This window comes from Mobula birostris, chromosome 17 (assembly GCF_030028105.1).
Source record: "Mobula birostris isolate sMobBir1 chromosome 17, sMobBir1.hap1, whole genome shotgun sequence".
In the NCBI taxonomy this organism is placed as follows: Eukaryota; Metazoa; Chordata; class Chondrichthyes; order Myliobatiformes; family Myliobatidae; genus Mobula; species Mobula birostris.
In genome coordinates, this window is record NC_092386.1 from 52496749 (window position 1) to 52511597 (window position 14849).

General features: G+C 38.7%; 1 protein-coding gene across 1 annotated transcript in view; it reads right to left on the minus strand.

Annotated features, from left to right (window-relative positions):
• Positions 1-14509, minus strand: part of isoc1 (isochorismatase domain containing 1) — a 40283-nt gene extending 25774 nt beyond the window's left edge. Inside the window, exon 1 of the mRNA XM_072281720.1 lies at positions 14114-14509. Within this exon, the coding sequence (XP_072137821.1) occupies positions 14114-14413 (300 nt within the window). The 5' untranslated portion in view covers positions 14414-14509. The remainder of the gene's footprint in view (positions 1-14113) is intronic.
• Between the last annotated feature and the right edge of the window lie 340 nt (positions 14510-14849).

The following is a 14849-nucleotide window of genomic DNA, read 5'->3' on the forward strand; positions in this document are numbered from 1 at the left end:
TCCATTCTATTTATATCAATGGTCATAAGTGGCCTGTTCTCGCTGCTCTTTTAGTTAAAAAAAAGTTTACTCTGAATTTTATGTTGGATATGATGGTTACTTAGATTAAAAGGACTGAATAATCATGAGTAAGATCAAGGAATTTCATTAATCTACTACAAAGGGACTGAATAATCATGAGTAAGATCAAGGAACTTCATTAATCTACTACCTTTAAATTGTTTATGATGAACTCTTCAAATAAGTGTGTGTAATTCCCTAGAACTTGCATGGTTTCTCTTGATGAGCTGCAAAAGAAAACCTCACCAGATCCTCCTCACCGACAGGTAATCGTACAGTATAGAACAAAAATAATTAATTATCAAAAACATTACAATTGCACCATCAATACAAATGCTTATATACTACATTTATCCATTCAAATTGCATTTCACAAATTTGCAGAAGATAAACTGCATACAAATAGAACTCCAGTAAAGAATTAGACAGACTACTGATCATACATTAGAATCACAGGGCTGAAAACAATGTGGCTGATAATTAGGTGCACGTACCAACAAGCAACTGAAGATTCCAGTTCATTACAGCTTCACTGATTGTCAGGTGCAAAGCATGCCAATACAGTGGGGAATTAATGTTTATCGCTCTAGTGTCAGTTGATGGAATTTTCACGTAGGAAATTTTTTGGCGAGAAAATGATTACTGAAGAAAAGGTACTAATTTAGGTAATGATTTAGTTGCTGGATGCGCAAGTCATCTGTGCTGCAAAACGAGTGAAGAGAAAGAAATGAAGAAATATTATTTATTTAGTGATACAGCACAGAGTAGGCCCTTCCAGCCCTTCGAGCCACGTCGCCCCAGCAACCCCACAACCAGATTAACACTAACCTAATCACAGGACAATTTACGATGTCCAATTAGCCAACCTGCTACATCTCTGGACTGCGGGAGAAAACTGGAGCATAGGGGGGGAAATCCACGCATTCCATGGGGAAGATGTGCAGACTCCTTACAGAAGGGTGCTAGAATTGAACTTTGAACTCCAGAACGCTGTGGGCAGTACTAGCGTCACACTAACTGCTACGTCACTGTGGCACCCAAATATAACAGGGGTTACTCAAATTATTAGGAAACTGTGCCTCTGTTCAAAAATTTCCATCTTCAAAAGGAAAATTAAATCTTATAACTATCAAAATATTTAAGGTACTAGTTGAAAAAACCCTGAAAAGCCAGTACCAACAACAATTTTAAGGGTACAAATAAAAAATACCATAAGAATATTCCAGAAGTCCTTTGTGATTGTTTACTAATGTGGTTAATTCTAAACAAGTCTTTAATACATAAAGCCCATGCCTCTTATCAACTTAAATGCTTCAAACAAATTAATTTGTTATATTTCTACTGGGACCATTGCATTACAAATAATCAATCTTTGCAAAGACCAGAGTTAATTAGCTTATAAATCTCTACAGATGTTTATTTGGTAAAATTATACCATATGGCTCTTATGGTAATTAAATCGACACTAGGTGAGAGGACAAGCGTAAAGCATTCTCCAAAGGATAATCAAGCAGATATGAAGAATTGCAGGGCCATAGCAGCTCTTCTCAAGTGTAGTAGGAATTTTTAACGAACTCGTGCCCAACTAGATTTGAAGAATTCACCAAAAAAGTGCGTTTGCTAGCACCTCACAGCACAAGAAGCTGGAGTCACTTAAAATGTTAATGAAACTGTGCAGTGTGATATTGGGCAGAACTGTGGCATAACATTATCTTATTTCATGTAATTTGCTTGGATACATTTGGCTAAGATTCTGACAATAAAAATGTCAGAAATTTCCATTATTATACTATAAGACTTACAGCAGCTGCAGCATTTTTCCACATACGTGATCTAAACACAGAAATTCTGAAGCTGCTGTCAATAATCCAGCTTATCTCAACAGATGTGCTGCTTTTCCAGACTCTTCCGGCCTAATAATCTCAAGAAATCATTGAGTGAGTGAGCTAGAATTTCTGTAATTTTAATAAACAGTTCCTTTCACAAAATGCTTTCAAAATTATGCATTTATAAAAATGTGGGCTGTGAATGAATTTTGAAATAGGATAGCAAGTTTAACAAACCTTTTGGTTGTAAAATTTTATGATGCAGATTGCAATGTTTTCAGATAAATATTTTAAAATTATAAAATGACTTCACTTTTGTTGTTTACAGAACGGTATTGCAGTTTTCACCTAATTGAAAGTAAATATTCAAAACCTTTTAAAAAATGTTTAGAATGCTACAATGCTTTCTTTCCTCATATCCCATGTGTACAATTGGCTGTCCAGTCAGTATAAGAACACAGCCCTGGATGCAGGGGTTTCTCCTGAATTTAGACACAACAATCAATGCGAGAAAAGTTGTAGTTCACACAGCATGGTGGTGCTGATTCAAAAGTTGTAAAATTCAAAGTATATTTATTATCAAAGGATGTATATATCACCATTAACTACCTTGAGATTGACATACTTGCAGGCATTCACTGGAAAACAAGGAAACACAATTGAATCAATGAAAAACTACAAAGAGTGACAACCAACCAATGTGCAAAAATTAACAAATACTGAGAATTTGAGTTATAAAGTCCTTGAAAGTGATTCCATGGGTTGTGAAATCCGCTCAGAGTTGAGGTGAGTAAAATTATCCACATTGGTTCAGGAGTCAGATGGTTGCAGGGAAGTACCTTCTGTTCCTAATAAAATGGCTACTGATTGTAGATGCACAGTGGAGAGTATCCTGACGAGTTGCACCACGGCCTGGTATGGAAACACCAACACCCAAGAAAAGTGTCTGCACTCCAGTCCATCACAGGCAAAGCCTTCCCCACATTGAGCACACCTACAAGGACTCAACAGAGCTCAAGAGAATATTTCTATATACAGGTGCCCCCATTTTCCGAGTGTTCACTTTACGACACCTCGCTGTTACGAAAAAAGGCAGCGCGCGCCTGAACAGCCAAGCTCCTTCCCCGGAACTGCATTCTAGCCGGTATTGCTTAAACACGTGCTTTATCTCAATTTATTTTGTGCATCCGTTAGCAAGATGTGTTCTAAGGTATCGGAAAAGCTTAAAAGAGCTCATAAGGGTGTTACACTTAGCATAAAACTAGATATAATTAAGCGCTTTGATCGTGGTGAACGAAGTAAGGACACTGTCCGCGCGTTGAATTTGCCTGCGTCCACCATTCGCACTATTTATACGCAGAGAGAGAGAACCCGGAAAGCTGCCGAAGTTACTGTTGGTTCTGCTCGTAGCAAAGTGGTCTCTCTTAGTCGGCATCCAATAATGGATAAAATGGAAAGCCTATGGCTTGAGTGGATTGATGGGTGTACAAAGCGTGGCGTTCCATTAAGTTTCCTTATACTTAAGGAGAAATCAGTCAGTCTTTTTAATAAGCTGAAACAGAAAGCACTGGACGATGGTGATGAAAGTGTTGTGAAAGTGGAATTTAAAGGTAGTCATGGGTGGTTTGATCGGTTTCTGAGGCGAGGGCAGCTTCATAGTTTAAGCAGTGGTCCCCAACCTCCGGGCCGTGGACCGATACATCGCCGAGAAGAATGCAGCAGTAGTTGGAACGCGCCCAGCACATCTTTAAGAAAAAAGCCGAAATAAACAAGCTAATTAATTAGGTGCCGCCCGGCATGTAAATGTCGGCCCAGATCAGAGGCAATTGCCGATTGCGTCAGGTGATTATTCGTATAAGCAAGTGTTTAACTGTGATGAAACTGCAATTTATTGGAGTCTTCCCGATTCCAGTAAGTGAAACTACATCGTACATACATTTTTCTACTTTATATAGGCTGTGTGTTTTTATGTTTTTTGGTATGATTTTGCAGCTTCATAGCTTAAAGATTACTGGAGAGAGTGTTTCTGCCGAGAGCGCTTCCGCGAGATTTTCACTGTGCTAAACAGTGCTGCAGGAAAGTATTTCTACTTTATATAGGCTGTGTATTTATCATATCATTCCTGCTTTTACTATATGTTACTGTTATTTTAAGCTTTGTGTGTTATTTGGCATGATTTTGTAGGTTATTTTTTGGGTCTCGGAACGCTCAAAATTTTTTCCCATATTAATAAATGGTAATTGCTTATTCACTTTACGACATTCTGGCTTACGAACCATTTCATAGGAACACTCTACCTTCAGATAGCTCAGGAAACCTGTAATAGAAAGAATATTTTTCCATGGCTGGAAGCCTAGGTCAAGAGGTAGGCCACTTAGCCCCGCAATGGTGAGAAATTTCTTCATGTATTCAAAACTGAAGTTGACAGATTAATGGTTATTAAAGGAATCAAGGAATATGTGACATGACAGAAAAATGGTATCACTACAGATAATCAGCCATAGCAGACATCCTCATTCATTTTTGTATGTGTCCTTTTTGCTTGCTTCTCCATTCACACTCACCAACCAGATTTCCCCTTTAGCTTTTTTTTTTAGGTGAAACAATTAAATTTTTTGAGAACCTTCTTCCACATTGACGCAACTTTATCCTTAGTTAAGGACAGGTTGCACTTGAATCCCAGGGGTCCATTATCCTGGCGGGGAGGTTTGTTAAGTCTACTGGGGAGAGTTTAAACTATAATTGTTGGGGGGTGGGAACCGAACTGAAGAGACTGGGGAAGAGCAGGTTGGCTCACAAATAGAGAAAGCTTGTAGACAGTGCAAGAGGGGGGATAGGCAGGTGATAGAGATGGGATGCGCTCAGACTAAAGGTTTGGGATGTGTCTATTTTAACGCAAGGAGTGTTGTGAACAAATCGGATGAGCTTACAGCATGGATCAGTACTTGGAGATATGATGTGGTGGCCATTACAGAGACTTGGATGGCTCAGGGACAGGAATGGTTACTTCAAGTGCTGGGTTTTAGATGTTTAGAAAGGACAGGGAGGGAGGCAAAAGAGGTGGGGGCGTTGCACTGTTGACCAGAGATAGTGTCATGGCTGCAGAAAAGGTGGACGCCATGGAGGGATTGTCTACGGAGTCTCTGTGGGGGGAGATTAGGAACAGGAAGGGGTCAATAACTTTACTGGGTGTTTTCTATAGGTCGCATAATAGTAACAGGGATATCGAGCAGCAGATAGGGAAACAGATCCTGGAAAGGTGTAATAATAACAGAGTTGTTGTGATGGGAGATTTTAATTTCCCGAATATTGACTGGCATCTCCCTAGAGAGAGGGGTTTAGATGGGATGGAGTTTGTTAGGTGTGTTCAGGAAGGTTTCTTGACACAATATGTAGATAAGCCTACAAGAGGAGAGACTGTACTTGATTTGGTATTGGGAAATGAACCTGGTCAGGTGTCAGATCTATTAGTGGGAAAGCATTTTGGAGATAGTGATCATAATTCTATCTCCTTTACAATGGCATTGAAGAGAGATAGGAACAGACAAGTTAGAAAAGCATTTAATTGGTATAGTCAATTAATGGAAAAAAATTATATTTATAGAGATCCTTAGAATTTTTAATAATTTTAACACCAAGATAGGTAAAGTAATTTTTAGCAATACCAAAAGGTACTTGATGATTTGGATCCGAGTAATTATTAATAGGAAATAACTCACTTTTATGTAAATTTAATTTATACCCAGAAAAACTACTGAATTCAGAAAATATAGATAACATAGAAGGAACACACATCAAAGTTGCTGGTGAACGCAGCAGGCCAGGCAGCATCTCTAGGAAGAGGTACAGTCGACGTTTCAGGCCGAGACCCTTTGGCAGGACAAAGGGTCCTGACGAAGGGTCTTGGCCTGAAACGTCGACTGTTCCTCTTCCCAGAGACGCTGCCTGGCCTGCTGCGTTCACCAGCAACTTTGATGTGTATTGCTTGAATTTCCAGCATCTGCAGAATTCCTGTTGATAACATAGAAGGAATAGATTTCCTCCTAGGATCTGAAATATAAACTAACAGGTCATCTGCATATAACGAAACCATGTGTATTTTGTCCCCTCTCTTAATACCCTGAACAGTATTAGACTCTCTAAGAGCAATAGCAAGGGGTTCTAAGGCCAAGTTAAATAATAAAGGGCTAAGAGGACATCCCTGCCGAGTACCTCTATATAATCTAAAATAGGGAGATTTTTGATTATTAGTTATAACCGCAGCCATAGGAGCATGATAGATCAATTTAATTCAGGAAATAAATCCCGGGCCAAGATTAAATCTTTCCAAGACCTCAAATAAGTAAGACCACTCCACCCTATCAAAGGCTTTCTCTGCATCAAGAGAAACAACACATTCAGATTCTTTAGATGGAGAAAAATGAATAATACTTAATAATCTTTGAATGTTAAAATGCGAATATCTATTTTTAATAAATCCAGTTTGGTCATCGGAAATAACAGTAGGTAAAATATTCTCAAGTCTATTAGCCAAGATCTTAGAAAGAATTTTAAAATCCACATTCAATAGAGAAATTGGTCTACATGAAATGCATTCAGATAAATCTTTATCTTTTTTAGGAATTAAAAGAGATCGCAGCTTCATAAAAAGTATTCGGGAGAGTCCCAGAGGATATAGAATCAGTGAAAATTTGACATAAATGAGGTATAAATATATCAGTAAAAGTCTTATAAAATTCCACTGTATATCCATCCGGTCCCGGAGCGTTAGCTGATTGGAGAGAGGATAAAGCACTTGCTATTTCCTCTTGTTTAGTAAGGGCATCTAATGTATTCATATCTTGAATAGAAATTTTAGGTACATTCAATTTTTATAAAAATTTATAAAAGTAATATTGTCTGAAAATTCCGATGTACAAAGATTAGAATAGAAATTCATAAATATCTTATTAATTTCATAAGGATCTACCATTGCAGGTCTTCGTATTTTCAAGATCTGTCTTCTAGCCATATTTGCTTTAAACTGACCAGCTAATAGTTTGCCTGACTTGTCTCCATGTATATAAAATTGGCCTTTGGATTTAAGAAGTTGCTGTTCAATGGGAAAAGTCAAAAGCAAATCATGCTGTGCTTGGAGTTCTACCCTTTCCTTAAAGAGAACTTCATTAGGCATTACTGAATAAACTTTATCTATTTCTTTAATTCTATTAGTAATCAGTAAAAGTTCCACCTTAGTTTTCCTTCTTAAAACTAGTGAATATGAAATTATCTGTCCTCTAAGAAAAGATTTCATCGCATCCCAAGTAACTAAATTTGACATTCCCTCAGTTGAATTTAATTCAAAAAATAGAGAAATTTGCTCTTTAATAAAATTTACAAAAGTTGAATCTTGTAACAATGAAACATTAAATCTCCACTGAGGTATCTGAGGTATCTGAATATTACCAGAAAACTTCAAAGTTAGTTTCATAGGTGCATGATCCGACAGCACAATCACATCATACGCACACTCAACAGAGGGCACCAATCGCATATCCAGCAAAAAAATAATCAATTCTTGAACACTTACGGTTTACATGTGAAAAAAAAGAAAAATCTTTTTCTTTAGGATACTTAAATCTCCAAATGTCGACCAGACCGTATTCTAATAGAAAAGAATTAATACAAGACGCAGCTTTATTAGGAAGCGACGGATTGGTGGACGATCTGTCAATCGACGGATTGAGATAGCAGTTAAAGTCACCACCCATAATCAACTTGTATTCATTTAAATTCAGCAATACAAAAAACAGCTTCTTAAAAAATTCAGGGTTATCTATATTAGGTGCATATACACACACCAAAGCCACCTTTTGACCACATAACAGACCAGTGACAACTAAGGGGATTTTAGAATAAAAATAGATACCCATCTTATTTTATTTACTGATAAAGATTGAAATAAGAGTCCCTTCCAAAATTTAAAAAAGCGATTTTCATCCTGCCTACAGATATGAGTCTCCTTATCTGCATGGTGTTTTTAATTTCTTAAAAATCTTTCTGCGCTTAATAGGTTGGCTCATACCACTTAAATTCCAAGATATTACATTAATTTTATTAAGATCCATATTTAAAGTTTAATTTTAAAATTTTATAAAGTAATCTAATGCGCAGGCGCAACCAAAATCAGAAGAAAGGGTGAAGCATGACTCCATCAAAAAGAAAAGCAAGATGGTTGACAAAGAAATGCTTTCTGAGTGGTTGCCTATAACATTATCATTAATAGGTCAAATTAATGCTATTAAAATGATAGTTTTACCAAAATTCTTATATATATTTCAGGCAGTTCCTTCCTTTGTTCCTAAAAAGTTCTTTGACAGAATAGATTCTACAATCTTATCTTCTATTTTAAACAATAAAAATCCTAGATTGAGTAAACCCTTATTGTAGAAATTAAAAAAGGATGGTGGTATGGCTTTGCCTAATTTTAGAATGTAGTATTGGGCAATTAATATTTGATATATTACTTTTTGGATTCACTATTCAGATGTACATGATGGTTGGATTTGGAGGAAAACTCAGTGAAAGGATTCTCTTTGGCCTCTTTACTGGGAGCTCCTCTTCCCTTTTTGTTTTCTAAGATTAGCAGACAAGATTTTAATCCCATTATTAAACATACATTAAGAATTTGGTTTCAGCTTCATAGATTTTTTGAGTTAAATAATTTTATTCTTTTTAGTAATAGCCATCTTGGATAAGGCCTTTTTAATTTGGAAAACCAAATGAATATTGTTTTTAGGGGACTGTTTAAAGTCTTTTTCTCAGTTAGTGGATAAATATGATTAAACTAATGTATACTTTTTTAGATATTTACAAACTAGGAATTTTTTATTTGGTTTGTTGCCAAATTACCCTTCTGCTTATCCATCTAATATGACAGATGCTCTCTTTCAATTTAAACCATTTCAAAAAGGGTTGATAACTAATCTATAAATGGTTATTGAACTCACAAATGATATCTAATGATAAAATTAAATGTGCTTGGGAATCGGGATTTCAGGAGGCATTTTCAGATAATCAACTGAGTAAAATTTTTCATTTGGTTAATAACTCATCTATTTGTGCCCATCATTCCCTGATACAGTTCAAGGTAGTGCATCTGGCCCACATGTTAAAGGATAAATTAGCGCGTGTTTTTTCCAATATCAATCCTGTTTGTGACAGATGTAATATTGAGGTGGCCACCTTAACTCATATGTATTGGTCTTGTATAAAGCGAGATAACTTTTGGAGAGATGTTTTTAAAATGCCATCAAAAGTCTTGAATCTGGATCTACAACCTAATTTGCTGATGGCAATTTTTGGGATTATCCCATCGGAAGCAGGAAATATTCAATGTATGATAGCCTTTTCGACTTTATTGGCTAGGAGAGCCATTTTATTGAAGTGGAAGGATTCTAATCCACCTACGGTCTTTTATTGGCTTTCCTCCATTATGTCCTCTAAGTTTAGAGAAAATAAGAAGTCAGACATTTGATACATCCTTTAAATTTGAGCAAATCTGGTGACCTTTTATTCAATATTTTCATGTAATTTGATTTATTACTCCTCCAATTTTTTTCCCCCAAAGTTTTAGATTTAATCAGAAAGTCTTTCATTTTTTTTAAAGTAGTATAGTAGGGTTTTTATCTTCATTTAAAATTCAATGTTTTTCTTTCCTCTTCATGAACTGATTAAGAGGAGAATTGCTGTTTTCTTTTTTTATTATATATTTTATACTAGCTTAACAATATGTATGATTTTGATAATGTCTATCTTAATCTCAGTTTGTATTGTTATCGATATATATATCAGATAATTCTCTTCTTATTGTATTTATGTTCCTTTTAAATCAATAAAAAGATTAATAAATAAATAAAGAAAGAAAAGCATTTAATTGGAGTAAGAGGAATTATGAGGTTATCAGGCAGAAAATTGGAGGCTTAAATTGGGAACAGATGTTCTCAGGGAAAAGTACGGAAGAAATGTGGCAAATATTCAGGGGATATTTGTGTGGAGTTCTGTATAGGTACGTTCCAATGAGACAGGGAAGTTATGGTAGGGTACAGGAACCATGGTGTACAAAGGCTGCAATAAATCTAGTCAAGAAGAAAAGAAAAGCTTACAAAAGGTTCAGAGAGCTAGGTAATGTTAGAGATCTAGAAGATTATAAGGCTAATAGAAAGGAGCTTAAGAAGGACATTAGAAGAGCCAGAAAGGGCCATGAGAAGGCCTTGGCGGGTAGGATTAAGGAAAACCCCAAGGCATTCTACAAGTATGTGAAGAGCAAAAGGATAAGACGTGAAAGAATAGGACCTATCAAGTTTGACAGTGGGAAAGTGTGTATGGAACTGGAGGAAATAACAGAGGTACTTAATGAATAATTTACTTCAGTATTCACTATGGAAAAGGATCTTGGTGATTGCAGTGATGACTTTCAACAGACTGAAAAGCTTGAACATGCAGATATTAAGAAAGAGGATGGGCTGGAGCTTTTGGAAAGCATCAAGTTGGATAAGTCACCAGGACCGGATGAGATGTACCCCAGGGTACTGTGGGAGGCAAGGGAAAAGATTGCTGCGCCTCTGGTGATGACCTTTGCATCATCAATGGGGACGGGAGAGGTTCCGGAGGATTAGAGGGTTGCGAATGTTGTTCCTTTATTCAAGAAAGGGAGTAGAGATAGCCCAGGAAATTATAGGCCAGTGAGTCTTAACTCAGTGGTTGGTAACTTGATGGAGAAGATCCTGAGAAGCAGGATTTCTGAACATTCGGAGAGGTATAATATGATTAGGAATAGTCAGCATGGCTTTGTCAAGGGCAGGTTGTGCCTTATGAGCCTGATTGAATTTTTTGAGGATGTGACTAAATACATTGATGAAGGAAGGAAGAGCAGTCGATGTGGTGTATATGGATTTCAGCAAGGCATTTGATAAGGTACCCCATGCAAGGCTTATTGAGAAAGTAAGGAGGCATGGGATCCAAGGGGACATTACTTTGTAGATCCAGAACTGGCTTGCCCACAGAAGGCAAAGAGTGGTTGTAGACGGGTCATATTCTGCATGGAGGTCAGTCACTAGAGGGGTGCCTCAGAGATCTGTTCTGGGACCCTTACTCTTTGTGATTTTTATAAATGACCTGGATGAGGAAGTGGAGGGATGGGTTGGTAAGTTTACTGATGACACAAAGGTTGGAGGTGTTGTGGATAGTGTGGAGAGCTGTCAGAGGTTACAGCAAGACATTGATAGGATACAAAACTGGGCTAAGAAGTGGCAGATGGACTTCAACCCAGATAAGTGTGAAGTGGTTCATTTTGGTAGGTCAAGTATGATGGCAGAATATAGTATTAATGGTAAGACTCTTGGCAATGTGAAAGATCAGAGGGATCTTGGGGTCTGAGTCCACAGGATGCTCAAAGCAACTGTGCAGGTTGACTCTGTGGTTAAGGCGGCGTACGGTATATAGGCCTTCATCAATTGTGGAATTAAATTTAGGAGCCGAGAGATAATGTTGCAGCTACATAGGTCAGACCCCACTTAGAGTACTGTGCTCAGTTCCGGTCGCCACACTACAGGAAGGATGTGGAAGCCCTAGAAAGCGTGCAGAGGAGATTTACAAGGATGTTGCCTGGATTGGGGAGCATGCCTTATGAAAATAGGTTGAGTGAACTCGGCTTTTTATCTCTGGAGTGACGGAGGAAGAGAGGTGACCTGATAGAGGTGCATAAGATGATGAGAGGCATTGATCGTGTGGATAGTCAGAGGTTTCTTCCCAGGGCTGAAATAGTTGCCACAAGAGGACACAGGTTTAAGGTAACACAAATCAAAGTTGCTGGTGAACGCAGCAGGCCAGGCAGCATCTCTAGGAAGAGGTACAGTCGATGTTACGGGCTGAGACCCTTCGTCAGGACTAACTGAAAGAAGAACTAGTAAGAGATTTGAAAGTTGGGCTGCCGGCAACGGTGGTGGAGGTGGATACAATAGGGTCTTTTAAGAGACTTTTGGATAGGTACATGGAGCTTAGTGAAATAGAGGGCTATAGGTAAGCCTAGTAATTTCTAAGGTAGGGACATGTTCGGCACAACTTTGTGGGCCAAAGGGCCTGTATTGTGCTGTAGCTTTTCTATGTTTCTATCACTGTTTAATACAAATTGACTTGAGAGCATTAATCCAAGAAGAGTAAAGAAGTAAAATTGCAGCTAAGTAAAATTTGATTAGACCACACTTGGTGCATTATGTTCAATTCAATTGTGGCGCATCAGAGGCTGAGGACAGTCGTGATAAAAATTCATGAAGCAAAGACAGAGTAGATGTCATAAATCTTTTATCCCCCAAGAGCAGAAATGTCAAATACTAACAGGTAGCATTTATGGTGAAAGGAGAAAACTTTAAAGGAGATGTGCAGTACAAGTTTTTTTTTATTTACACAGGATGGTAGGTATCTGAAATGAGCTGCCAGCGGTAGTGGCATTTAAGAAATTTTTAGATTGGCAAGTGAATATTCACAGAACAGAGAGATATGAATAATATATAGGCAGGAAGGATTTAATTTGAATTTGTCTGTGCTCAGCACGGATATTATGGGTGACGGGCCTGTTTCTGTGTAGTATTGGACTACATCTTCAATTTCAGTACATTAAATGTTACATGAACTGAACATCTGATCAAATCAATGATGTTAGCAACATAGCAGTATCACTCACTTAAATGAAGCTACTGGTGAAAAATCAGAGAAAGCTATTTATTATAAATTAGTACTAAAATTTAAATATAGATGCCACTCTATGAAATATCAAAATGTATATTAAAATACATTTGTCCACCATGGTAATCCAAGCTAAACCATAGTATTCATACCTCACCATCAGATATAAAAAAAATTACCAACAGCCCCATGAAGTCAGTAATCAAATCTATTTTTTTCTTGAACTCATTTCGTGAATTTTGAATGAAGTTCTACATTCTTGATGCATTGCTACCTCAATACAAATAATTACTATGTCTTTCTATGTCTATGTCAAGTACTAAAGTCTTAATAATAAGTAAATGGTGGGACATATAAAATTTCAAAAATATTTCCAATTCTGAAATCCATTCACATCTAAAAAATGAAATCAGACAATCATATGCAGGTAATTTAAAAAACGATTAAGCAGGCCACATGCTTTGTGTAAAATCTAAAAGGTCTATACAAATTAGATTCATCACTCCAGAGCATCTGTACCCAGATCAGCTTCATTAGTAAATGGAAGTGTGAATCGTTCACATCTGTCACTGCACCATGACCAGCCTGAGAAATGGAGATAGGTTGTTAGGCACACAGCTGCAGTTTTCTAATCGATTGAAAGTCTAAAAGAATGATTATTGGCTAAAATAAATATTATGCGTTGTTTTTGGATAGAGAACTGCTTACCGTATGGATGTAATATTAGCAATGTATTATTACAATGTTAATTAATGAAAACGTGTCACTTATTATTCTTTCAATTATTTCATTAGGTGGTGACTAATGATCCTCTGCACATTTTGTACATGCACACTTTGAATTATGGTTTGTATGCATACAGTACGCCGCTCCATCAAACTCTGGTACCTTTGTCTAGAGGCCAAAGCTTCGCGTTTGATACTAAGCATTTGGAGACAGTGCAATACGGACAATGCACAGAGCGGCATAGTTAACGCACATAGTCATACTTAAAATCAGCTCTGCTGATGGATGCCGACTTTTTTTTGAACAAGAATCATCAGCATATCCACCTTTTTACAAAAAAGCTAAGTGACATTCACATTCAATACTAAAATACAATGCGAATGATGTAACGAGGGGGTATCAAAATAGAAGACTACGAAAAAAAAATCCTTTCTTGACTAGCTTTACCTGCGTAGTGCGACTACGCGGAAGATAACAAACATGTCACTTTGTATGCAGAGCCACGCTCTAGCCACATCTCACAGACTGAGATTGCAATCTGAAAACAACCAGTTGATGCATGCGGCAGTACACTTGTTACCTGCAAACCCCAGTGCAAGCCGATTTCCCGTGGCACTGCTATTAATTCAGCACTTGGATTGCACTGATTGAGCCTAGCGCTTTGATCCGATGGGCACAGCCGATCACCTCATCTCCGCTCCCGGACTACGGGGCCGTACAAGGGAGTGGGCGCAGCGGCACTACTGAGCTGTGAGCATCGCCGCCCCGTCGGTACTCACCGGCACCTGCAGCGAGACTAACCGGAGTTTGCACCTCTCGGTGACCGCAAACCCTTTGGGCAGGTCGATGTATTCGCCCCATTCGGCCGAATACTGCTGGATGACGAACTTCCGATGCACGCCGATCAAGCCCCCGTACAGCGACAGGAACTTCTGGATCAGCACCTCGTGGCCCGAGCCGGCGGGCACGGCGCACGGCCGGCAGAAGGACGAGAAGCAGAACAGCACCGGCACCTGCGCCTCCGCCATCTTCAGCTGGGCTGCCCGAGTATCCACCCCCTTCGGCTCTAACCGTGACATCCACAACACTGGAGTCAGCACTTCCCCATCCGGCTCCACACACGGCGACAAACACCGCGAGCTGGCTACTCACAGCCCAGCCTGGGCCGACCCGCCTCGACGTCACCAAACCCCGCCTCCCCGGTTACGACATCGGGCCCCGCCCCTTTCCGGCCTGACCCCGCCCCATCTTGACAACGCTCGGCTCCTCCTTCGCGACCGAACGTCACTGGGAACGCGGCCCCTCCGTTTGGTTTCAGACTATTCAATCTGACCCCATTTGGCCTCAAAATACGGTATCAGAAGCACGTCCTTTGTTCACGCTCTGTAGTAATCTGACCCCTTTCCCCCCCTCCCCAGACACTGGGCTTGAAATGTTAAATATTCCCCCTTGCACAGATGCAGGCAGACCTGCCTTGTGTTTCCAGCAATTTCTCTGTATTTGGCACTGCAGGTG